This window comes from Natator depressus, chromosome 2, assembly GCF_965152275.1.
Source record: "Natator depressus isolate rNatDep1 chromosome 2, rNatDep2.hap1, whole genome shotgun sequence".
NCBI classification, from domain to species: Eukaryota; Metazoa; Chordata; order Testudines; family Cheloniidae; genus Natator; species Natator depressus.
This window is the reverse complement of record NC_134235.1, coordinates 255,899,733-255,925,706: the sequence shown is the minus strand read 5'-3', so window position 1 is coordinate 255,925,706 and position 25,974 is coordinate 255,899,733. Positions and strand designations below refer to the sequence as shown.

Below are 25,974 nucleotides of genomic sequence, written 5' to 3'. Positions count from 1 at the left end.
AGAGCACGTGAGTGTTGCTTGTAACATGAGTAACTTACCCATACATTTGGGAAGAGTTTGAGAGGGAAGCTCTGCAATGATTCAACTTAATGTCACTGGACATTTGTCTTGATGCACCACTGATGTCTTCTCCAATATTAAACAAAAACAAAGTTCTCCATCTAGTAACTGGAATGAGGCCAATGTGGGACTTTCCCAGGGTCTGGCCCTAGGAAGATTCATTTCTGAATACCGACATATCTCTGGGATTGGTTCAAAGTTAATTTAGCTCAAAGAACTCAACCAAGGGAAGACGTAAGGTCAAAGAGTACTTGAAGGAAACTTCAGAATTGCAGACAGCCTCTTTTGAAGATAATGGAATCAGTTACCATTGTCATGTACAAGTTGGCAGTATACGTTCTATGACAGTGACTTTGGGGGGTATTTTTAAAAATCAGGTGCTACCTTTCCCACAACGTCAGATTCTGGTTATGTTAACAGGTACTTGATTTGGGGTTAAATAAAAGCCCCTGTTTTTTTTCATTTCCTTTTAGCCCTCCCAGTTCTTTTCAAAAAGGAGCTCAAGGACAAGGAAGTGGAAGAAGGAGCTACAGTAAAACTCCAGTGTGAGCTGACAAAGGCCGCGGCTTCTGTGCAATGGAGGAAAGGCACCATGGACCTCTTTCCATGTGCCAAATATGAAATGAAATTAGATGGTCTCGTAGCTGAACTTGTGATCCATAACACAGAACCAGAGGACACATCGGATTACACCTGTGATACTGGAGATCAACAGAGCACAGCCAACCTCAGAGTGAATGGTTAGCATCACCCTAAATGGGGCACAGTTTAAAAACATGATCAGTGACATGTTAGAGAAGTTACTCTGAATTTCTTCGTGAATACAACAGATTAGTAATAAGTTGAATGAGAGAAAAGCAGATGCAGAATCACGAATCAGAATGCACAAAAGTGGATTGTGGAGGGACATTTTTAGAATGCCTGTTAGGATGCATAATTCACTGCATATAAGTGACCTCCGTGTGTCCCTTAACAGTTGCAAGAAAATTCACACTAGATGAAGACTCCACGATTTTAACAAATGTTAATTCTTCGGATCTGGTAGTTTGGGTTATTTTCTAGTCCAGTGCAGTAATAGAATCATCGTGCATAAGCAAGTTATAGAAGCACTTTGATTACCTACTGATTTTCATCTTTAATAAACTGCAGTGAAAAGCATGAGCATTTAAACAAAACAAAAATAAAGTGGGTGGCTAATCACGTAATTAACTACCCTCCCAACAGTTCAGTGGCTGTTGCCCAAGTAGCTGGATGGAATTTGTTCTCGTACAATAGTGCTACATCTTCTGCAAGGGATTATTGTTGCGAGTCTAAGGATTTTGGAAAGATAGTGGTGCAACAGAATGTGTGTTTAAGGCCTGATTCTCCTCTTTCTCAAGTTGGTGTAAATCAGGAATAACTCCACTGAAGTCAATGGAGTTACACTGGTGTTAGTAAGAAGAGTATACTCTGTATTTAGAATGAATGCTAATAGCATTGGGAGTTAGGATGCACTATCTTCTACATCACAAGAAGGCTCATAATAGAGCTCCTTCTGATAAAGAAACGCTGAACTTTGTGTGGGATAAAACCTTGGGGGAAATTGCACTGAGATTGCCTTTCTTTATATACTGGGATCACAAGTGGTTTATTTACCTCTGACATTATTAAATGCATATTTGTTCTGCAGCATGAGGCCACAGGCAGCCTGCCTCCTTGTGTTGGATTGTAGCTGGGTTCATCTTTCTACATATAAGCACATAGCTAATGGATTGTCTATTGACTGTTCTTGACTCCACAGCCATTAAACCTCTGTTCAAGCAACAGCTAAAGAATGAGGAAGTGGAAGAGGGAGGAATGGTCAAGCTACGCTGTGAGGTCACAATAACTAATGCTGTAGTAGAGTGGAGGAAAGGTGGCAGGGTGCTTCAGTCAAGTTCCAAGTATGGAATCAGACAGGATGGGACCATTCATGAGTTATGTATTCAACACCTGGAGCCTAAAGACACCGGCGAGTATTCCTGCATTGCTGGGGATGAGACGACCTCTGCAATGCTGACTGTGAAAGGTAAGAGCCTTTTACTGTGGGGTTGCTTTTCAGTACAAGATGGTGAGATTTCACAACATCATAATAGTTACTGCATATAATACAGTGTTTCATCTTCAAAAGATGACTAAAAGAGTTGTCACAAGGTAATAGAGTATGGCAAGTGTGAAGTTACTGAAGTGTTACTACGAGAGACAGAGTTTTCTTGTGGGTTCATCCAAGACCTTGGAACGAACTCCCACAGTATCTGAAAACTACCTCCCACCTCACTACTTTCCATGCCAAGTTCAAGTCAAGCTTCTGTGACATTGCTTTCAATAATATAAACACATAATCTGGAGAAGAGAAGACTGAGAGGGGACATAACCATTTTCAAATACATAAAAGGTTGTTATGAGGAGGAGGGAGAAAAATTGTTCTTCTTAATCTTGGAGGATAGGACAAGAAGCAATGGGCTTAAATTGCAGCAAGGGCGGTTTAGGTTGGACATAAGGAAAAACTTCCTAACTGTCAGTGTGGTTAAGCACTGAAATAAATTGCCTAGGGAGGTTGTGGAATCTCCATCATTGGGGATTTTTAAGAGCAGGTTTGACAAACACCGGTCAGGGATGGTCTAGATCAGTGGTTCTCAAAGCCGGTCCGCCGCTTGTTCAGCGAAAGCCCCTGGCAGGCCGGGCCGGTTTGTTTACCAACCGCGTCTGCAGGTTCGGCCGATCACGGCTCCCACTGGCCGCGGTTTGCTGCTCCAGGCCAATGGGGGCTGCGGGAAGCGGCATGGGCCGAGGGATGTTCTGGCCGCCCTTCCTGCAGCCCCCATTGCCCTGGAGTGGCGAACCGCGGCCAGTGGGAGCCGCCATCGGCCGAACCTGTGGACGCGGCAGGTAAACAAACTGGTCCGGCCCGCCGGGGGCTTTCCCTGAACAAGCGGTGGACCGGCTTTGAGAACCACTGGTCTAGATAATACTTAGTCCTGCCTTGAGTGCAGGGGACTGGACTAGATGACCTCTCGAGGTCCCTTCCAGTCCTATGATTTTATGATAGCACATGGTGCGCTATTTTAAAAGAGACACATACAATTTTATCCTTGGAGAGAGGAAGAGAGAGAGAACCACATGTGAAAGATGTTAGCCATGTCACTTAATGCACCTGGAAAGTACTCAGATACCAATGTGATGGACATGTTATAAGAACCCACATAAAACAGAACAGTTTTCTAGAATTATGATGAGCTGCTCTTGCAATTTTGGTCCATGTGCAGCCATTTATTCTTTCACTAATGGACATTGTAACATTTGTAGAGCCTGATGTGACCATAGTCAGTGGCCTGAAGAGCGTGGTGGTGTTTGAAGAGGAAGATGCTATGTTTCAGTGCCGGGTTTCGCATGACAACGCAAGGGATGTGGAGTGGAAGCTACAGGATGTTGCACTGCAGAGCAATGAAATGAACGAGATATCTGTTGAAAAAGGCAAGATTCACACACTTAGGCTGAGGAAAACCACCCAGCAAGATACGGGTACCATCACTTTCAGAGTGGGACCCTACGTGTCCACAGCAGAGCTCACAGTAAAAGGTAACAAGATCCGTGGCCTGGGTGAGAAGCTGATGTGGGTAGAGTGCAGCTTCTCAAGGTGTCATCCGTATACAGTAATGGCACTACTGTTATCAAATGAAATTACCAAGGATGATTAGGATCAGGATTTTGATAGAACCTTCTTCTCTCCATTTCATAGTGCCATTCTCTCCCTGAATGCCCCTTCATAGCTGCAAAGAAATTTGCACTTGCAAAATCAAACCGTATTCCCTTCCTGTACTTATTAATCATGACATTGAGCCAGCCAAAATACTGATCAATGCTTCATTACAATATGATATTTTAAGAGATGTTGTCAAGTAGCTTAGGTCCAAAATGCAGGCTTTTGCTTCAAAAATAGCCTTACAAAACCTTCATAGAAGTTAAAACACTTTTTAGTATTTAAACGTTCCGTTGCATCATTTGCACGCCAGTTATTATGTTGACATAGCATTGTAAGGGGCTCAGAGCTGAGTGGTTGACAATGTACTGCCAAAGGCAGAATCTTGAAAACTAGACTAGGGTAATTACAAGCTCCTGCAATTCCATCCTCCATATATTTATAATTTCAGTACCGCTTCCAGTCTTTAAAGAGACTCTCAAGAACACAGAATTGGAGGAGGATGCTACAGCCACTCTGGAGTGCGAGGTCTCTCAGCCCAATGTATCGGTGGAGTGGCGGAAGGGCTCCCAGGTGATTTCTCCAAGCTCCAAATATGAAATCAGGAAAGAGGGGACAATCCATACATTAAAGATTTATAATTTAAAGCCAGAAGATTCGGGCAAATACACTTGTGATAACAGAAATCAGCAAACTACAGCCACTTTAACTGTCAAAGGTAGGTTTTTGAATGGTTTTTAAAGGACATATTTGTTCTAGTTAACAAGCACAGTCCTACTTCTATCAGATGCACTGGGCCAGATCTTGAGTTGATCCTTTGAATTCGGGGGAGCTATTCTGATTTATACTGCTGAGGTTCTAGACCCCTGTTTTTAGTAGTTATGTTATTTCCATTGGATGTTGCATATGAAAGTGGTAATGGCCCCATAATGAATTCTCTCTGTGAACATCTACTAAAAATTATGGAAATTTGTTACTGTGTATGTACATCCGCTTTCATATCTTATTTGGTTACTCTCATAACTTTTAAAGTGAGGGACTAGTAGGTTCTGGCTGCAGAGCTAGTTTTACTCTGAGTAAATGTTTGCAAACTACTCCAGTACATCTCTGTCAATGAACTTCATTCCTGACTTGAGAGGCCCCCTTCTAGTCCAGCTCTGGGCCTCAACCCTGGTCACAGATTCATAGATTTTAAGGCCAGAAGGGACCATTTAGTCTGACTTCCTGCATAACACTGGCCATAGAATTTTACCGTCACACTCTACTGAGCCCAGTGATGATTCTGTCACCTCAGTCCTGACATTCAGAGTTCTCTATTGCATTGGCCTTAGTCAATATACACCAAAAAAAGGATTATGCAAGGTAAGATAATGGTGCTGATGCTGCTCTCTCTTACACCAGCGTAAATCAAGAACTCCACTGAAGTCAATAGAATTACACTGATGTAAAAAGCGATATGATCACTGTTAATAGCTTTAACTATACACTGGAAGTCAATGGGAGATGCTAGAGATCAGCACTAGTGAAAGTCAGACCCAAAGTGTCTAAAGTGGACACCCAAACATTGAGACACCCTAGATTAGTGAATTCTTTTGAAGGAACTGGCCTAAATGGCTTGTCTATGCTCACATAGTAAAACACTGTTAGACGAAGATTAGAAACCAGATAATCTGATTCTCATCCACCTGTCTCCACCACTAAACTACAGCGCCACAAAGGCCAATCACCTAAACTCTTAATGTTTCCTCTTCTTAAAATAGAAATAATATTTCAGTGGGAAAATTTCCATATCCAGATTGCAATATTATTATTAATATTTTGGGCCAAGAGTGAGTAACACATACCATTTTGACTCAAATGTATGATATGGAATCATAGAAATGTAGGTTAGAAGGGAACTCAAGCGGTCATCCAGCCCAGCCCCCTGCACTAAGGCAGGACCAAATATACATAGACCATCCCTGATAAGTGTTGGTCTAACCTGTTCTTAAATATATCCAATGATGGAGATTTGACAACCGCCTTTGGAAGCATATTCCGTTACTTAACTGGCTGTATAGTTAGGGTAGGTCTACACAGCAATTAAACGCCTTCAGCTGGCCCTTGTCAGCTGACTCGGGCTTGTGAGACTCAGACTGCAGGCCTATAAAATTGCTATATAGACATTCAAGCTAGGCCTGGAACCCAAGCTCTAGGACCCCAGCAATGGGGGAAGGTCCCAGAGTCCAGGCTCCAATGTATAACTAAAGCTATTAACAGTGATCATATCATTTTTACATCTGTGTAATTCTATTGACTTCAGTGGAGTTCTTGATTTACATTGGCGTAAGAGAGAGCAGCATCACCTCCATTATCTTAGTGTCACCCACACATTTTATAACCATACTTGCCACTCCATTATCCATGTCATTAATGAAAATATTGAATAGTACCAGGACTGATTCCTTTGGGAGTCCACTAGATATGTCCTGTCAATTTGACAGCAAACCGTTGATAGCTACTCTTCGAGTATGGCCTTTCAACCAGTTGTGCATCCACTGTATAGTACTTTCATCTGGACCACATTTCCCTAGTTTGCTTATGAGAATGCCTTGTGAGACTATATCGAAAGCCTTACTAAAATCAAGATATATCCTGTCTACTGCTTCCCCCATTCACATGGCCAATAACCCTCTCCAAGAAGGAAATTAGGTTGGTTTGGCTTGATTTGTTCATGACAAATCCGTGTTGGCTGTGACTTATTACTCTGTTATTATCTTCTAGGTGCTTACAAATTGATTGTTTAATAATTTGTTCCAGTATCTTTCCAGGTATCAAAGTTAGGCTGGCTTGTCTCTAGTTGACTGTGTATTCGTTGTTCCCTTTTTTAAAAAATAGGTACTATGTTTGCCCTTTCCAGTTCTCTGGGACCTCATCTATCCTCCATGAGTTCAGCCAGAGATTCCCAAACTGTGGGGCGTGCTCCACTAGGGAGCATGGAGGAATGTTTGGGGGAGGCGTGGTTGCGGCTTGGGCCAGCCCCCATGGGGGACGGGGAGGGAGCACTACCCAGCTCCTCTTCTGGCCCTGGCTGCTGGCTCCGTCCCCGGGACTCCAGCTGCTGGCCAGCCCCTGGCCCCAACTCTTTAACCTGTTCTTTCCCTATTCTGACTTGTGTTCCTTCCCCATTATCGTTAATATTATTTGTGTTAAGTATCTGGTCACAATTAACTGTTTCAGTGGAGACTGAAGCAAAAAAGGCATTAAACACCTCATCCTTTTTGGTGTCATCCATTATTAGTTCTCTTTCCCCACTAAGTAATGGACCTACAACTTTTCATCTTCTCTGTCTTGCCTCTAAGGTATTTATAGAATCTCTTCTTACTGCCTTTTATGTCCCTTGCTAGGTGTAATTCATTTTGTGCCTTAGTCTTCCTGATTTTGTCCTTACATACTTGTGCTATACTTTTGTATTCATCCTTTGCAATGTGTCCACGCTTCCACTTTTTGTAGGATTCCATTATGATTTTCAAGTCATTATAGAACTTCTCATACAGCCGTATTGGCTTCTTGTTATTCTTCCTATTTTTCCTTCTTATCGGGATAGTTTGCTATTGTGCCTGTATTATTTTACCTTTAGTATTAGATATGCTACAACAAAGAGTCAGTCACAAAGTTCAAGAGAAATGAAATGTTTCCAATTTCACATGGAAATTTTCCCTGTGAAAAGTGTTCACTAGTTTTGCCCGACTATAATGTTGACTCCATTTCAACTGTTGCTTGTGATACCAAGCAAATCCAGATGCAGTTGTTCTGTGAGGGGATGTACTGAATGGCATGATACTTGACCCTATTTTTTTCTCTATGGAACCCAGCCATTCCAGCACTTTTTGAACAAAAACTCCAGAGCCAAGAAGCTGAGGCGGGCTCCCCTGTCACCCTACACGCTGAGCTCTCCAAACCCAATGCCCCAGTGAAATGGAGAAAGGGTTCAGTCCTGCTCCAAGCTAGTACCAAGTACGAGATGAGACAGAAGGGATCTGCCGTGGAACTCCTAATTCATGACTTGCAGCTGAAAGACTCTGGAGACTATACTTGTGATTCTGGCGATGAGCAGACTACAGCGTCCTTGTTGGTAAAAGGTGACAGAAACATTATTTCTCCTAATTGTAGCTATTTCTAGTTTAGTTTAAATGTAGCAGTCATATTACTGGGATGGAAGACCAATGAATTATGAAGCATGTTAACCAAGGAATGCTGCTACCTGTCCAGTGATCATGTGGTCACCAAAAGCTTTGGTAGTGTGATAAGATTGATAATGATTGAGCTAGACCAACCAGCCAGTCTTACGGATCTAGCTAGACATCAATCCAGGTGGCACTCGATCTGCAAGGAGGCTACATCCCTTTGGGATTTTCCTGAATGATGGAAAAGGATAAATGTGTCAGTACTCCACATGATGCTAGGCTCAGGGACACTGGACCAGTGAGCCCAGTCCCCCTGAGCCGAACGCTGTTAAGTGTTATGCGTTTCTCATGACACTCACTGGCAGCCCCCACTCCACACCACATGCTAGCCTGCCTTCCTGCAGTCCAGCTGGGTTCCCATGCGTCCAGTTGTGCTGCAGGCAGAGAGATGGCATTCTGGGGCTGTTGTGTCACTTGATCTGCAAGCAGCTTGTCTGTTACACAGCCCCACCAACTGTTCCCTGGTCCTCTGCTGGCTCCATGGAGCAGTGGCCAGGAGGAGGGAGCAGTGCAAAAGGTGAGAGCAGTCCACTCTCCTGTCCCCACCGGCAACCCCCGGACACAGCTGCCCCAAAACCTCACCCCAGCCATTACCCAGCTGCCTCTCAGAGGCAACCATCCCTCCTCAGATCCACCCCAGGCACCTCCAGAAGCCACCCTCCCCTCTTACAGGCAGCCACCTTCCATCCCTATTAGCTCCCCATACACACTCAGAACCATATTTCCTGCCCATGCAAATCTCCCCTTTCACTGTGGAGCCACTAGCACATAATAACAGGCTGAACCAAAACTCAGGAGCTGAGCCCCCAGTCTTTGTGATGTTCCAAACCAAAACCCGAAAGCCCATCTCTAAATCATACAGATGTACCCATCTATGCTCTAAATCAATACAAATAATTCTAGTTCTCCTTTCTTTCTGGAGTTTGATTTTCAAAGCTGGGCAGATTAAAGGAAGATGCCCATTTCCTCATTTGTGCATTCAACTGAAAAAAACCCCCTAAATCCCTAGCTGAGGCATCTAAGGTCCACCTTGAGCACCCAAGTGGAGAATTAGGTGTCAAACTTCAGTGCTCACGTTTTAAAATGGGCTCCTGCTACTGGGCACTGTGAGATGCTGCTAAGGTCATCCTTGATTTCAGCTGGAGTTGTTGGGATTCAGCACCTCTGAAAATCAAGCGCTCTACATTTGTTCCCCATGTGGGGTTTTAAAAACGCATTTTGCAACATGAGCTAAAGAAATATCTTACAGGGTGCCATGATTTCATGTAAACTCCACTTAGACTTACCAGTCTATGAAGGCTTCCAAGAGACTGCTGCTAATGGTGATGTGAAACGAATTAGAACGTTGTGTCTGTCGGTGTGTAATTTTGCTGGGGAAACGAGTCAAAATGTTCACAACTGTATATGAAAAATAGAAGACCAGCTGTAAAGCAGGGGCAAGTTCATATCAGAAAGTCAGGAAAAGACAGTCACTAATGAAGTGCAAATGTGTTTCCCTGTTTATCTTTGTTTAGCTTTGCCAGTGCTTTTTATACGACCACTCCAGAGCCAGCAAGCAGAAGAGGGTGGCATCATCACCCTGAGCTGTGAGGTCTCTAAATCCAATGCCCCCGTGCAATGGAAGAAAGCAGGGAAAGTTCTGCAACCAAGTGACAAGTACGAGATGAATCAAACTGGCCCTGTCACTGAGCTGACAATCCATAAACTGAATGAGGCTGATGCTGGGGAATACACCTGTGATACAGGAGACCAACAAACCACAGCAGCTGTATATGTGAAAGGTAGGATTTGAACTCTCTTTTGATCAATACCATTGGAAGTATCTGAACTGTGTTTAAAATCATGATCCTGGCACCATGACAAAATAGAGCTCTATAGCAGTGTCGTGGGAAATCCCACTATACCTGGTCCCGTGCCCAGTAGAATAAAGAGGAATTTGGTTAGCGATTTCAGTGGGTTCAGGGCCTTTAGGGATTATAGGGCTTCACATTAATATTACTTAGCTACAGTGTGTAATCTTTCTGTTAGAAATATTTGTATATTATATTATAATATTGTTTTAAGTACCCAGAATCCTTTGGGCATGAGTTGCCTTACAAATAATAATATTATAATAATAATGTCTAAAAATGGGGTAAGATGCTTGAAAATGGATTTAAAACAGTTGTGACTTTTTCTACCAAAGAACCAGCAGCAAGCATAGTGGAGGTGCTAAAGGACGTCACCTTATATGAAGGAGAAGATGCAGTGTTCAAGTGCAAGGTTTCTCGGGAGAAAGCTCGGGACGTGCACTGGTGCCTGGGTGGCGTACCGCTCCAGCCCAATGAAATGAACGAGATAACAGTTCAAGGGAAGCTTCACACTTTGACCCTGAGGAGGGTGACCCTAGAAGACTCTGGGTCTGTCAGTATCAGAGTGGGGCAACATACCTCAGAGGCACAGCTAACAGTCCAAGGTAAGTAAACAACCCCTTTGATATAACAATTGCTTCAGTTCTATAGGAGGTTTGTTTGTTTTAAATTCTCTGTGCAGTCACCATTATAGCCAAGCACTTTTCTAGAAACCTCCCACTTACGATGGCATTGGATACTACTTGCTTGTTCTTTTACAAGCTGTAAAAAGCCTTTCATGTGATGGTACAAAAAAAATAATCTTAAGGGTTGGTCAGCACCATGTGCCACCGTGTTTCTTTTTCTTTTATCTCATTTTACAGTGCCAATATAGGAGTCAGTTCTGATTTCAGTTATGCCAGTTTTACACTGATGTAAGTGCAGAATCAGATCCATTATTTTTTTTTGTTTTTTTTCCCTCCAAAACTTCTATTTCATAGAGTTTGATTCTGAAGTCACAACACATTGGTGTAAAATTATGCTAGGTCATCAGAATCAGGGCCATTGTGTAGTCTCCTCCCGTTCACTCCTCTCTCTCCTCTACACCCAAATCCATGCTTCATGAGACAAAACACTAGCAAATGTAGGAAACAATCTTTCATTGGAAGGGCGAGGGGCTTTTATCATACTCCATGGGTTCACAATCTTTTTTTATAGCATGGACCACATCCAAACCTACAGATTGTCTTGTGGAAACCTTCTCTCCAGTTCACCATAGTATAACATTACTGCAGCAACAAGAGCAAGTGCCTACATGGAAAATCAATACTAGGAAAGTTATTTAATTTAAGTGTTTAGCTTCTTTTCTTGCATCCAGCAGGTGGGAACAAGTAGGAGAGTTAGAATCATAGATGTGTAGATTTTAAGGCCAGAAGGGACCATTAGATCACCTGGTCTGACCTCCTTTATAACACAGGCCAGAGAATTCCACCCAGTTGCTCCTATATTGAGCCTGATAACTGGTGTGGCACTAAAGCATACCTTCCAAAAAGGTAAGTCTTGATTTGAAGACTTCAAGAGATGGAGAATCCACCACTTCTCTTGGCAATTTGTTTCAATGGTTAATCGCCGTCACTGTTAAATTTGTGCCTTATTCCCAATTTGAATTTGTCTGGTTTTAGCTTCCAGCTATTCATTTGTGTTAAGTCTTTCTTGCCTAGATTAAAGAGCATTTTAGCACCAGGTATTTTCTCATAGTGAAGGTATTTATACACTCTAATCAAGTCAACTCTCGGTCTTCTTTTTGATAAGCTAAACAGATTGAGCTCTTACAATTATAGGATATCAGGGTTGAAGGGACCTCAGGAGGTCATCTAGTCCAATCCCCTGCTCAAAGCAGGACCAACACCAATGTATCTTGAAGTCGTTCATTGAAAGGTGGTTTTTTCCAGCCCTTGAATCATTTTTGCGGTTCTTCTCTGTACCCTCTCCAATTTTTCAACATCATTTTGAAAACATGGACACTGGAACTGGACACAGTGTTCCAGTATTGAATGACCAATCCCTAAATCCTTTTTAGAGTCACCGCTTTCCAGGATACATTTCCCTGTTCTGTAGGTATGACCTTACATTTAGCTGTTCTAAAATGTGGTCCTGTGTGTGAAAACGTGAAATCTGAGACTTAAATCTTGAGCCGCTGTGCATTTCTTATGATAACCTGTATTAAAGAGTTTCCTATCTACATGCCTGATTATACATGTGCAAAATGCTTTTATTCCCCTTTCTACAGTTGCTCCGGCCATATTTGTAAAGTTGCTCGAGAACCAGGAACTGCAAGAGAGTGACACTGCAAAACTACAGTGTGAGCTATCTAAGCCTAACATCCCAGTGGAATGGAAGAAAGCTTTGTCTGTGATCAAGTCCAGTACGAAGTTTGAAATCAAGAAAGAAGGGAACGTACATACTCTGATAATCCATGATTTAAAACCTGAGGACTCAGGGGAGTATAGCTGTAATACAGTTGACAGGAAGACCACTGCCAGACTAGATATTAAAGGTGAGAAGGTGTCTCGAGAGTGCCATGCTCTGAAGCCATTCATAAAATGCTATATTTTTTATGTCTGGAGGTGTTTGTGCTCTGGGATCGCTCCTCTTGCCTTCAAGGATTTCATTTTTTGGGGGTGAAAAACAATCTTGTCTTTAATAATTGTTGTTAGAGCTGGTTAAGAATTTTCTGTCAAAATGATTTTTTGAGAGAGATGCGGTTTCTGCAAAATGAGAATTTTTCCATAGGAAAATTTGATGAAATTTTTGGGTTTTCTGTTGGGAAAATCTAAACTAAATATTTTGTTTCAGGCTGGGTCACCATTAAACTGCATCTGCCTAGCGTGCTGTGGTGGCTCATGAGAGTTGTAGTTTGGCTGCACTGTGTTCCCATTCTCTCCTATGGGCTGGGCTCCCTAACTGGACTACATCTCCCATGATCTCCCCTCTAATTTAGCCGAGTAGTGCAGGATGAGTCACAAGACTGCAGTGAAACATGGGACCTGTAGTCAAGCCAGAGACCCAGCCAATAAGGAAGAATGAGGGCACAACATCGACTGGCACCTCAGACAGATGCAGTTCGATGCTGACATGACTTGAAACAAAACATATTCATTTGGGAATGTCAAAACATTTCATTTTGGTTGAAAATGTCAAAATGAACATTTTTATATTTCCAAATCAATTTTTTTCAGAATTTTTTGTTGTACACGAGTCCCTGTTTTGATTTTGCACTCCAATTCTGGATGAAAACAAATGTTGAAATATCAGAATTTGCCACAGGGCAGAAATTCTGATCTTTGCTCATCTCTAGTAATTATTCATCTGCAGTGGTAGAGATTATTGAATGTATAGGCAATCATCAATCTTACCTTGAAAATGGACTACATGTAGATTTGCAGCATTACTCATTTAAAAATAAGCCTCTTATAAGTACTATAAATGAAATGATGGTTTGTTGGACAATTTTAGTCTCCGTTTTTTAAAAAAGTGGTTAAAACTATCTTGTGTTTCAGATAAATAGAGCTCCAGTCCAAAATGCCCCTGGGTCTTATTTTGGTTATCACCCCAAATGTGACTGACAAAACTTTGCAAACCAAATTTAGCTAGTAGAGATTTGACCAATAGAGATGGGTCAAAACTGGAGCGACTAATTCAGACCTCACTACCCAAACTTTGGAGGTTCAGATAAATTGAACCTGGATTTGAATCAGACATTCTTCTGATTTTTACAGAACTGAAGCCTGACCAATATTATGTAAAACCAACCCCCCCTTTCCCATTGGAATCCCTTCATCATTTTGAATTATAAAGACACAGGTATTAAATGATCCCCCAGTACAAACTACTTTGCAAAACTTTATTACTAACTAACAACAAATAGTTGCTCTACCAGAGAACTATCAACAATTCTGACATGACTATAGGCCAGGTTCTATCCTTGTTTGCATTCCTACACCCTGACTGGGAGTAAATGCAGGCAGAATTTGGCCTGTTGTCTTCAGGAATTCCATTATTGTTCAAGCTGTTATCAGTTCATTTTTTAACAAAACAAACCTCCTCTCTTGTTTTGCTTAATTCATGCTGTCAGCCCTACCTGTGCTTTTCAAACGTTGGCTCCAAAATGAGGAAGTCGAGGAAGGGTGTACGGCCGCGCTGCGCTGCGAGCTGACAAAACCGAGTGCTCCAATTGAATGGAGGAAAGGAGATGTGGTGCTGCAGTCAAGTGACAAGTATGAGCTCAGGCAAGAGGGGACTTTTGTTGAGCTGTTTATTTATGACGTGGAACTTCAGGATGCTGGGGAGTACACATGTGATTCAGGGGATCAACAAACCACTGCAGCACTGCTAGTAAAAGGTAGGAAAAGGTTTGATTTGTGGTAAATAGTCATAAAGGCCCTGGCTGTCCTCCAAAATTGGTAAAATAGAATTATCTGTAACGTTTATCCGCCAGCAAATCTCCTTTTACTATAACAGTGATACCGGGTATCACTACACAGTTACTTGTACCTGGTGGACCAAACTTTTTTAAAAACCACTTCTATTCTTGCACTTGCATTTTCAATCTCACAACTGGATGCTGGAACAAAATTGCAGATGCTATTGACAGTAGGCATAAACTATAGCTTCTATGAAATTGAGATTTGCTGACTGTTACTACGTGGCATTATCTGAGATAAGAGTATTTCCCTATACTTAGAATGGGGGAATACTGCTGCACATGACATACTGCTGTATGTTAAAAGTTAGCAAATATTGACTTAGAAATGGCTACCAGTATCCCCTGATTGTACCTGTATCACAACCCACGCTTATGCAGTGTCACGCTCTGTTTCCCTCTAATGGCTAAGCCGTTAGAGGTTTGAGTTTGCTACTGGCTTTAAGCTGCCAGCTCCAGAAGTGCTGGGTTCAGTATCTGTTACTGATGACCCACCCAGGGGTGTTGCATTACACATGCAATTCAAATAGTTAGATGTCCAAATACTATCATTTGCACCTGCATCTTTGTGCTTATAGGTGATTGTAGCCACAAAACTGTGGGTGTGAAAACGAAGGCCAAATACAGGCCCCTTAAAAAGCCATAATTCATAGCAGCCCTGCACTGAACAATCACGATCTACTGTTATTGTTTTGTCAGTGGCCAGTCCCTATGGGGCTTTGGCCATAGTGCAACTTGAAGCACTGGAGTGGGATGGCATTTACAGTTTTCCATCTCTCTCAGCCACAACTAGTAACTACCCAGAGAGAGGTGGCCAGAAGGGGAGCTGTGATTAATGGGCTGGTTCAGTAAGCCTCAGTAATTCACACTTGAGCATTCTCACTGCAGTGCTACCAGTGCTTTTTAAAGAAGAGCTGCATAACATAGAGGCCGAAGAACGGGGAACAGCTGTCCTGCGGTGTGAGATCTCCAGACCTGATGCCCTGGTGGAGTGGAGGAAAGGAGCGCTGGTACTTCAGCCCAGTGACAAGTATGAGATGCGTCAGAATGGCACCAATGTGGAGTTAATTATTCATGACTTGGAGGTTGAGGACTGCGGACCCTACACCTGTAGCACTGGGTATGAGATGACCACAGGCTCTGTGTACGTGCAAGGTAAGAATAAATCATTTCAAATTACCTCACATTTCTGGTTGAGTTCAAACAGGTGGTTCTTCAGTCAACAGGCCAGATTTAGTCCTGGTGTTAAGTAGGTGCAACTCCACCAATTTCTGGCTTGATTTCAGTGATGTTGCACACTTTTATACCAAGCGTGAATATGGACCAATATTTATCATATAATGGAGTTCAAAAACAATGACCATACTGTCTGTAAAATCGTATAACAGCACCTGCTTAAATAACTGTTTGCTTAGGGTGATTGCTATGAAGATATTGAATACCATGTTGTTAATTATTATTATGTTATTTTATAGCATTGTAAGTATACACAGTACTTAAATCACAGGGAAGATCCCTGGCTTAAATTGTTTACAATATCAGTGCAGATGACACCATACAGGACACCAAATCATGAATAGATCATTAAATTCTTAGACTGTCCTCATATTGAAATAGTATGTCCGAACAAACCCACTATGTTTGTCGGCAAGTGCATTGTTTATCTGAATGAGTGTGACAAGTTTATTTATGCAGGACAGTTTGAATGTAGTTGACAGAATCTAAGAACTGTACTTTAGATCAGTTCTGCGGAAGGAACGTGTATATGTTTGTCCTTTGTTTTTCCTTGGTGTACCCGTTTTCTTGCTCTGTTATACAGAAGAGGAAGCAGAGATAGTTTGTGGTTTAAAGAACATGGATGTCTTTGCGGGTGAGTCGGCCACCTTCACCTGCGAGCTCTCGCACCCGGGGGTGCAGAACATACAGTGGTGGCTTGATGGATCTCCCCTTCAGAACAGCTCTGTGAATGAAATCGCTGTGAGAGATGGAAAAATCCACACTTTGACCCTAAAGAACCTGGGGTCTGATGATTCGGGGATTGTGACTTTCAGAGCTGGGTCCCTCATATCTTCAGCTAAATTATTAATCAAAGGTATTTTTTTTTTAGAAAGATGCAGATGTCCATCCCCCAAATTACTCTCCATACTAGCACTCCTGCCTTCTGGTTACCTGTATGAAATTCCTCCAAAATACTGTTGTTAGTATTCTGCCAGTGGCATAATATTTTCATAACTAGTGGACTCTAGGATAGGGCCCAGGCTTGCAATATTTACTCATGCAAGTTGTCCATATTCATGCATGTAGACCTGTTGGTTTCAACAGACCTACTTCTGTGAATAAGGGTGACTCAACTGAGTAAGGGTTGTAGGATCAGGCCTGTGGCTTTTGCCGGGCAGCACATTCAGGATTTGTTCAAACTCTGGAAACAGATGGTGAGGATTTAATCTTACCATTGTGGTACCTGGGTGTTGTGTCCTCCCCAGGACCATACAAGAACGATATTACCATAAATGCCACTCACTCACATTAATGAGTGGGAGAACTTGATGAGGCCAGCGATGAAAGGGGGACAGCCCCAGCAGCAAGGGAGGGAGACACTCGCCAATAGACAATAGGTAGCTCCCCACCCCCCGTGAGGCTCTGGCACCCATTGGCCAGCCAGGAGAGAGGAGAGCTGATTGGCCAGCATTCCCCAGTGTCCATTATTTAACCTGGTGTGGGGGCCATGTGGAGCATCTTTTGGCTCCGTTCCAGCAGCCCACCCTACCCACTCAAACTAGGCATGGGAACCTGGCCTGACAGATGCTGTGGGTCTAACCAATGGCCTGTTTAGGGGGTCAGGAAGGAATTTTTCTCCCATAGGCCAACTGGTGTAGGACCAGGGAGTTTTTTGCCTTCCTTGCAGCACGTTCAAGGCACAGTGGATTAAGTAGGAACCTTTAGTATCCAGCTGAGGTACTGGAGTGGTGGTGTTTATTCGTCGCAACTTGCCATTGGTTTCCAGTGTGGTTAAAAGGATAAAATGAACAGTTCCCAGAGGTAAAAGACCTGGATTTTGGTGATGAGCCTTGGGCTCGTGCTAGGGAGAGACCTCACTGCCCTTGCACGCTGAGGTCCCCACCCTGCTTTACCCTGTCATGGAGCGCAGGGTGCTAGGACTCAATGAGCTGAGTCCTGGGGGGCAGGCTGAGGAGAACATACCACACATTATGGGTCATATGGTAGGAAGCCCTGGAACCCTGGCACTGGAACCAATTAAACACATGGTATAGGAGAGTGTGGGGGATGGGTGGATAGCGCCCCTCCCCATCTTAAAGTTTAATTAAAGTTGCAGCCTGCGGCTTAATTCCATGCATGTGTCTGTCCTCATTTTGCCACTGTGTCCACTTCAATACCATATAACCATCACCCTGCTACTGCTCCACAAGACACGCGAGCGCAGACATTGGGCCTGATTCATCACTGTGTGGCTGGAGTGTGGACACAGCATAACTCCATCAACATCGATGCCAGCGAGCTCTTGTGCATGGGAACGCAGAACGAGTCGGGGTGCCTGGATGGATCGCAGTGGAATAACACAGGCCTAAAATTGCAGTAACACAATGGTGACTTGGGCCCACTAATTTGTTACCGATGTACTGCTGGTTAGTACTGTAGTGAGAACGTTCTGTGGCTGTTGACTTGATGCTGTTTTAGATTTGGTAAAGGTAGCCATGAACTGCAAATAAAGCTGAACTCCAGACTTTACAATAAAGAAATCCCCTGCACATACACCGTCCTTTAGAGTTCTCAGGAAAAGCTGAGACTTTACTTTGCTTTTGCACTGAGAAAAAAATTATTTTTGTCTTTCTTGTATTATTGGAAGGGAGTCACATACCAAGAGGCGTAGCGGGTTAGCTACTCTTTCCATTAAAATCCTCCGCCTTGTTGGGTAGCTGTGTCCTTTAACTAAAACAGGACTAGTCAGAGATGTGTAATCGCAATCTGAGATGGCCATCAATTTTGTGGTTTCAGAGTAACAGCCGTGTTAGTCCGTATTCGCAAAAAGAAAAGGAGTACTTGTGGCACCTTAGAGACTAACCAATTTATTTGAGCATAAGTTTTTGTGACCTTCAGCTCACTTCATCAATTTTCTGTTACACCATCAACTCCTCAGCCCTAAGCAGCAAGAATGGCCTCAGGAGCTGCCATCACATTTCTCACGAGGGGAGCTGTGCCATTAAAAGCCATAATAAAGCCCTTAGGGAACAGAACTGAGCCGAGCAGGAGGATTTCAGCAGACATCTCTGGGCTGCCTTTGCATGCCAAAGCATGCATATAATTTCCATTAACATCCGTGAAATGCACACGTTGTTGAGAGGAGCATTTTCTCACAGGTCCAGTTTACCTGATTTTAGCGAGGCTGCAATGAGTTCTGCTTCTTAAGATAAAGGCTCCTTGTGGTCTAGACCTTCAATGACTACTAGTTCTTTAACCTAATTGATTGTATAGCTTCACACCTACCAAGTCCTTTGTAGCATAGCTGTGCTCCCAGGGAGAAGGGCTTTGCTGAGAGGCTGCTATTTCAATTGCCATTCAGATTTTTGGTCAAATATATACAATAAATATTATCGCCTGCAAATACTCTCATGGAGGGGGAATACAAAGTAGCATCTAGGAGGATGCCCTATGCCTGCTTTTGAAGCTTGCAAAATCTTCAGTTTTGTTTTCTTTACTTTATTGTATTATGCCTATAACCATAGCAGCTATCTTCAGCAGTGGTATTTTAAAAGAAAGTAAAGACCATCAAAATTCAACAGCAGGGGCATGGGTATCACCTTTCTCAGCGGGAGCCGTCAGCTACCAGGACCATTTGCAGGATTTCTTGGGTTCCTCAATTAAAGATTTCAATGAGCCATGGGTACTAATGGTAGCATTGAGTTATCTACAGTAGACCCTCAGAATTATGAACACCTCAGGAATGGAGGTTGTCCGTAACAATGAAATGTTTGTAACTCTGAATAAAACGATATGGTTGTTTTTTCAAGTTTACAACTGAACTATGACTTCATACAGCTTTGAAACTTTACTATGCAGAAGAAAAATGCTGCTTTTGACCATCTTAATTTAAATGAAACAAGCACAGAAACAGTTTCCTTACCTTGTCAAATCTTTTTTTAAAACTTTCTCTTTAATTTTTTAGTAGTTTACTTTTAACACAGTACTGTACTGTATTTGCCTTTTTTTTTTGTCTCTGCTGCTGCCTGATTGCGTACTTCCAGTTCCAAATGAGGTGTGTGGTTGACCGGTCAGTTCGTAACTCTGGTGTTCGTAACTCTGAGGTTCTACTGTAGTTACATGATTGACTTTACAAATCAACTAGTTAGATGGCTACATGCAATCGTTTGTTTTATACACAGACAGACACAAGATCAGTCAAAAACTGGGCACTTCTCTTCTGTGGAGTGCCCTCTCCATAATATTTTGGAAGGTCCAAAATAGGGTTGCCCAGCTGTAGTGCCATGCTTGCCTTACTGCGTGTGGGTTTCTGACAGACTTTATGACCAGTGCTAAGCCGGAATGCCTAATGTAATTATACATTTAATTTCAAGTAGCTTTCACAGATTGTTCACGTAGAGAAAGGCTCCTATGAACTTTCAGACAGTCATGAGTATCACTGCTGCTCTCTTTTGGGCATCAAAAGTATCATAGTAAAGGCACCATCATATCACATCCAGTTGGAAGCTATGGGTTTGTTGTTGGAAAATTCCTGGCCAGATTTAATCAGATGAACATGTAAGCACACTGGGGTTCATTTTTAGCACAGACTTACCAATTTAATTGGAGTCACCCAGCTAAACCCCAGCCAATCTTGCTGAATATGTTCATTTTGACTTTTCTGTTTTTAAGTCACTCAACCATCTTCTCAAGGCAGCTCACCCATCCCACTTCACTATCTCCACCCCGACAGATTCTGAGAAGCCCTGACATACTTGAGAGTGAGCCACGTTCAGTGCTCCTTGGTGGAACGAGGGCTCCTGTGATATGTGTCATTGTGGGGAGGAAATGACGGAGAGGGAGAAAATCCCAGTGGATGCTCTCCAAAGAAAAATAGCCTTCAAGAATCTTAGTATAAGTCTTAGTTATTTAGGCTAAACCAGGGGTTCTCAAACTATGGGGCAAATGTGTCAAGGGAGGTGTGAGCTGTGTGATTTTATTTAAGAGCTCTGTCAGCCCCGGGTGGCTGGGGCTGGTGCAGAAGGGCCGTGCACACCCGGGAGGCAGGAATAAAGGGGATAGCTGGAGCCACACCACCTAGGCTTGGGCTCTCCTTCCCCTCCACTCAATCCCTCACCTGGGGTGGCAGCAGCAGCGCAGAAGTAAGGGTGGCAATGGGACACTAAATCTGCTGTGAAAAGTGATGTTGACAAATATCACCTTTCACGCTGCCACCCGTACTTCTGCTGGTGCAGGTGCTGCTGCTCTCCGCTCTGCCTTCAGAGCTGGGTGGCAGTATATCTACTTGTGGGGTCGGGGGAAGGAGCACGCAAGCAACTACAGACACAAAGAAGCGGGGCCCAATCAAATAAGTTTGAGAACCACTGGTCTGAACTATCTGACAGTACAGCTATCCTAATATACCCTGTTTGCTTCCACGTGGCTTGATGCTGACACAAGCAAACGCTAAACCTGCTAGCCTGTAGCGCATCTGGGCAGCCTTATGCTTGTAATTTCATTTCATTTGCTTCCCATTCCATGCGGGCTCTGTGCTTGACAAAATCTAAGCTGCCCTTTCCATAAGGATCCACTAATGCATGTCCCTCCTGACATGTTGGTTGACAGATCCAACTATTGAGGTGGTCAGTCCCATGCAGGACATTACCGTTGATGAAGATGGCACAGCAGAGCTCATATGCCAGTACTCTAGGCCAGTGCAAGCCACATGGAAGAAAAATGATCAGGAAGTTTCTGCAGATGGGCAACGAGTCATTATCGAGCAGGACTGGAATGTAGCCAAGCTAAAAATTAAACCTGCCCTTCCAGAAGACAGTGGCATCTATTCTTGTGAAGCTGGAAGCACTAAAGTTGTGGCTATGCTTGATGTTCAAGGTGAGGTCTTCCAGCACAAAAGGAAGACTACTAAGGGGACCAAATAGCAACCAAGTGGCAAATCACAGCCGCATCTGACAATAAGTGGCAAATCGTTACCTATTCATTGGGTGTTCATTCCAATATCAATAATAATGAGAAACATGTTTGGTGTTAACATGAGTTGAATGTGAAAATGTACAAAATTCAGTTGGCAAATAGTTCAATTTAATGCCCACTTACGGTTCCAAATGCGTATATGTAATCATGCCTGCTCTCCAATTAACTGAATTTGGAGGTAGCACTAATCAAATGGGATATGTTCTGCTGAATTATTGTCATGCTGCAGATGTGGCGTTCTTGGACTTGAAAAATAATAGTTTTTATATAGTGTTTTTCACATACAAAGTGCTTTAAAAAATTAACTAAAGGATAAAATGGCATTATATTTTTTTATTTTCAGTTAATCTAATCTACAGCTCACCTTCCTTGAGTTTTATATCTATTTAAAATAATAATTTGTAAAGCCTCATGTAATTTGAAATTAAATATTGTAAGTGTCCCTGGGAGACCAAAAGTGGAAAAACAATAGAAATATTATTTTACGTGTAGTTAAGTGTCTGTGATAGAAAAGATGAGGAGAGCAGCTTGATTCTTAGCTTTACAGAAAACAGTGTTTCAAGGTTTGTTGTATCCTGTTCTTATATTTTTTCCCACCAAAGACTAAATCTTGTTTCCAATGAAGTTAATGAGAGTTTTGCCATTGATTTTAGTAGGATCAGGATCTGGCCCCATATGTAACCTTTATGGATCTAATTAACAGAGCTGTGTTTATATATGTCTTGGATTCAGTTGCTCGGAGTCTGCATTCAAGAGTCACTGTTTTCTGTCTCTATCTTAGGTACTTGTATTGCCTCCATTACTGTGCTACGCAAGTGCCACGCAGTCTTTATTGTAGTTATTTATTTTCAATTTAGGACAGAGTGGAAATGAATATATTTTAAAAAATAATTGTCCAAACATCACAGGGATGATTTTCAAAAAGGCCTAATAGATTTAGTAGCACAAGGCCCATTGGCCTTAAATGGGAGTTGTGATGCTGTAACCTGTAAGCATTTTTGAAGATCTTCCTCCACAGGTTTTTGAGATACATAAAGACCAATCTAGCGTTTGGTGTCCCATGTAAGGTGAAAGACACCTGATCTCAGTCTTAGAATTGATGGTGCGTAAGATACTTCCAAGAAAACTACCATACGTTTGCCAGTATTAACTAATTGAGGGGGTTGACCTGCAGCTGCTCCATGTAAGGAATTTTCTTTGACTTCAGTGGCAGACCTACATGGAGCAACTACAGAATGTGACCCACAGCCTGCCATTTAAAGCCTTTAAAGAACCAAAATATCCAAGTGATCAAAGCAAACAACAGTAGAGCATAGCGGATATAATGTTTTAATAACTAGGTTTCTGCTATTTGCACATGGAATTCTTGTTTTCAATTACTGGGTACGCTATTATGGTTAGAAATATTTGGTTTCTGAGCTGTTGTTTGGTTTCTGAACTGTGAGATTGTGCTCAGTTAAAAAGCCATATTATTATTGATTATAATGCTCTGCACTTTGGTAGCTCCTTCCATCTTAGGGTCTAAAAGCACTTACCAAGTATTAATGAATGTAGTCTTAAAACGCCCTGGGTGGGGGGGGGCAGGGATCTGTAAGTATCAACATTCTATATATGAGGAAAGTGGAGCGCAGAGAAATTAAATGACATAGATACATTCACACAGGAATGCAGTCATGCCGCTGACTCCTGTCCTTTGCCCTAGGCACAAGACCATTGTTCTCTTTAAACGTTCAAGTTGGAAAATTCTGGAAACCTCAGAAAAACTGATTTGGCTTTGCTAGGGAATACATTTTCTAGGTGACAAGCAATTGCACGTGGGTTAGAAGTTACAATGATTGATGTGGTTACTAAACAGGATTGATTGGCCCATTATTCTGGTGCTATATTAGAACGTTGATCAGGAGGACCATGGTATATAACTCATGTGAGCATTGTGGGTTTCAGCTTCTAAACTGTGCTCACCCAACTCAGCATACATAAATGTGTACAGTAGTGTGTGCCTAATGTGTCTATGCAATTAACCTGGTTGTGCACACAAATTGGGGATATGTGCATCAAATTGGTTAATTGTGTGCAACTATCACTTGGTGCATGCAGTTGCAGTAGTTGTGTGCAAATGGGTCATGCAAATCTGTGCCCATTTTTGCACACATGATGGCCCTGGCCCCCGACACTCAGATTAGAAAATCAGGTCCTGGACGTATGTCAGAAGAATTTGGTAATAATTAGAAAGTTACTACTAAAAAAGTGTTGCCGATGCAATAAATTGTAATTTTGCAAATGGCTTTTAATAGTACAATTTGAAAAATCTCTTGTTGGCTTAGATTACAAATATTGCATTGACCAACAGTAGTCTGCTGCTGAGATAAGGAGATGTTTTGTATAAAAGGTGGTAAGATTTTAAGATGAGCTCCCTATCAGTTTCAAATCTTTCTAGCTATGATGTTAATTATACCTATGGAGGAGGTTGGCAAGAGGATTCCTGTTGTACACAAAAGGAAACTGGTTATACCCTATATTCTTGGACTGTGGAAGGCTTTTTGTATTCGCTTCCATTGAACAATTATTCAGTTCATACAAACAATGTGATTTCATCCTTCATTTATAAAGATATAGGTCAGGTTATTGGATAAATGTTGAATAAAGCCAGAAGGAAACACCGGGTTAGAGTTATTTTACTACTTGTTAGACCACATCGCTGTTGTGGATGTATTTTAAACATCATGTTGTGTTTGGATGCCACTGAAATTTAAAAGGAGAAACCACAAGCTAACTTTCCCCATATGATCTCATATCAGCTTCCAGGTGATGGGAATTATATAGTGTGCTCTAAGGCTCACTACTACTCAGAAGTGTGTAAGCAAAATAGCTAATGTTGTTGATCATTTTCCTTTTCCATTAGCCAAGAACAGTATTGTCAAGGGTTTGGAGAATGTGGAAGCCATGGAAGGTGGTGAAGCTCTGTTTGAGTGCTACCTTTCCAAACCAGAGTGCTACAATTACAACTGGCTGATTGATGATGAGCCTGCCAAAACCACAGAAAACATTGAGATGGTTTACTTTGAAAATGGACGCAGGCATCTTCTCCTGTTGAAGAACCTCACTCCCCAGGACAACTGCAGGGTGACTTTCCTGACTAGTGATGCTGTGACATCTGCATTCCTGACTGTGAAAGGTAACAATGACAGACCTGTGCTTGGAGTGCTATGTTTCTGGTTTGAAAGGCTGGACAACCCAGAAAAATATTTGTTGAGTGCCAGAGCTGGATAGTTCATGAGTAGCATAGGTTATGGGCTCCGTGCATTACTTCTGCTTCACACAGAGAAATCTTTTATTTTATACTTTACTACTTATGTTTCATGTGACAAGCACTTATGTGTAGGAAGTGACATATGCCACGTCTCATATAATGCTTATAAATTGTGCAAATTAGCTAGAAACAAGCCACATTCATTCAGAGAGTAAGTATTCTAATGGGTCAGAGATATAAATATTTCAGGGGTTCACAGATTACAATGTACATCATGATCATCATAATTATTACTGTTAATTACATTATTTCCTAGAGGCCCCAGTCAGTTAGGCAATGCCCAGACATAGAATAAAAAGCAGCCACTGCCCCAAAGAGCTTTGAATCTATTAGCATACCAAGACAACAAAGGGTGTATTAAACAAACAAATGAGGATGACAACAAGATAAACAGTGAAACCATCCCGATTAGGTTAAGTAATAGAGTTGCCAACCCTCCAGGTTTGGCCTGGAGTCTTCCGGAATCGGCACTGATCTGCCGGTGACTATTGGAAAGCAATCCAGGAGATTTTAATAGGATATTTTAAGAAAACGACATTGGCATGTTGGGGGAAAAAAAATCTCCTGGAATAGCTTCAGTCAGAGTTGGCAACCCTATTAAGTAGAAATAGCAGCAGACCAAACAGCCTAGCCACTGCTGACTGATTTGCAGGCATCATGGCAAAGGTGAGTATACTTTGCACAACTTCTGTTGGCTGTGGAACACAACCATTAACATTTCTTTCTGCTACTCAGCAGAGATGAATCATTCTCAAAAATGCTTTATCCGTTTCTCTGTGGTCTGACTATCCATCACTTGTGTTCCCATATTTTAGGACTTGCTTTTACATTCACTCATTATACATCTTGTTTGATGTGGCCCAACCAGAATAACCTCTATTCTTGTATGCTTTCCAGTGTATTGTTTTCCTGAACTGCACCTTAACTTATCTTACGATATTATACTCATGAGCTTTGCAAAGAATTCTTCCTATGAGGGAATGCTTCCGTTTTTCAATCGGACACAGAATCTCACAGCCATGCAACATAATGAAATTGTGGTTGCAGGATGTTGGAGTTTTTAGCTTCAGTTTTCTGCTTGCCCAATCTTGTTGAATCAGTTACATGCATCTACTGCTAATTATTAAAACAAATTCAGCCCTGCTGTAAACAGATGCAAC

At 42.2% G+C, this 25,974-nt stretch overlaps 1 protein-coding gene across 1 annotated transcript in view; it reads left to right on the top strand.

Moving 5' to 3' along the window:
- Positions 1-25,974, top strand: part of OBSCN (obscurin, cytoskeletal calmodulin and titin-interacting RhoGEF) — a 289,193-nt gene that overhangs the window by 154,117 nt on the left and 109,102 nt on the right. The window contains exons 62-72 of the mRNA XM_074946416.1: positions 534-800; positions 1,841-2,107; positions 3,385-3,657; positions 4,230-4,496; positions 7,633-7,899; positions 9,519-9,785; positions 10,190-10,459; positions 12,124-12,390; positions 13,969-14,235; positions 15,205-15,471; positions 24,407-24,679. Of these exons, the coding sequence (XP_074802517.1) occupies positions 534-800; positions 1,841-2,107; positions 3,385-3,657; positions 4,230-4,496; positions 7,633-7,899; positions 9,519-9,785; positions 10,190-10,459; positions 12,124-12,390; positions 13,969-14,235; positions 15,205-15,471; positions 24,407-24,679 (2,952 nt within the window). The remainder of the gene's footprint in view (positions 1-533; positions 801-1,840; positions 2,108-3,384; positions 3,658-4,229; positions 4,497-7,632; positions 7,900-9,518; positions 9,786-10,189; positions 10,460-12,123; positions 12,391-13,968; positions 14,236-15,204; positions 15,472-24,406; positions 24,680-25,974) is intronic.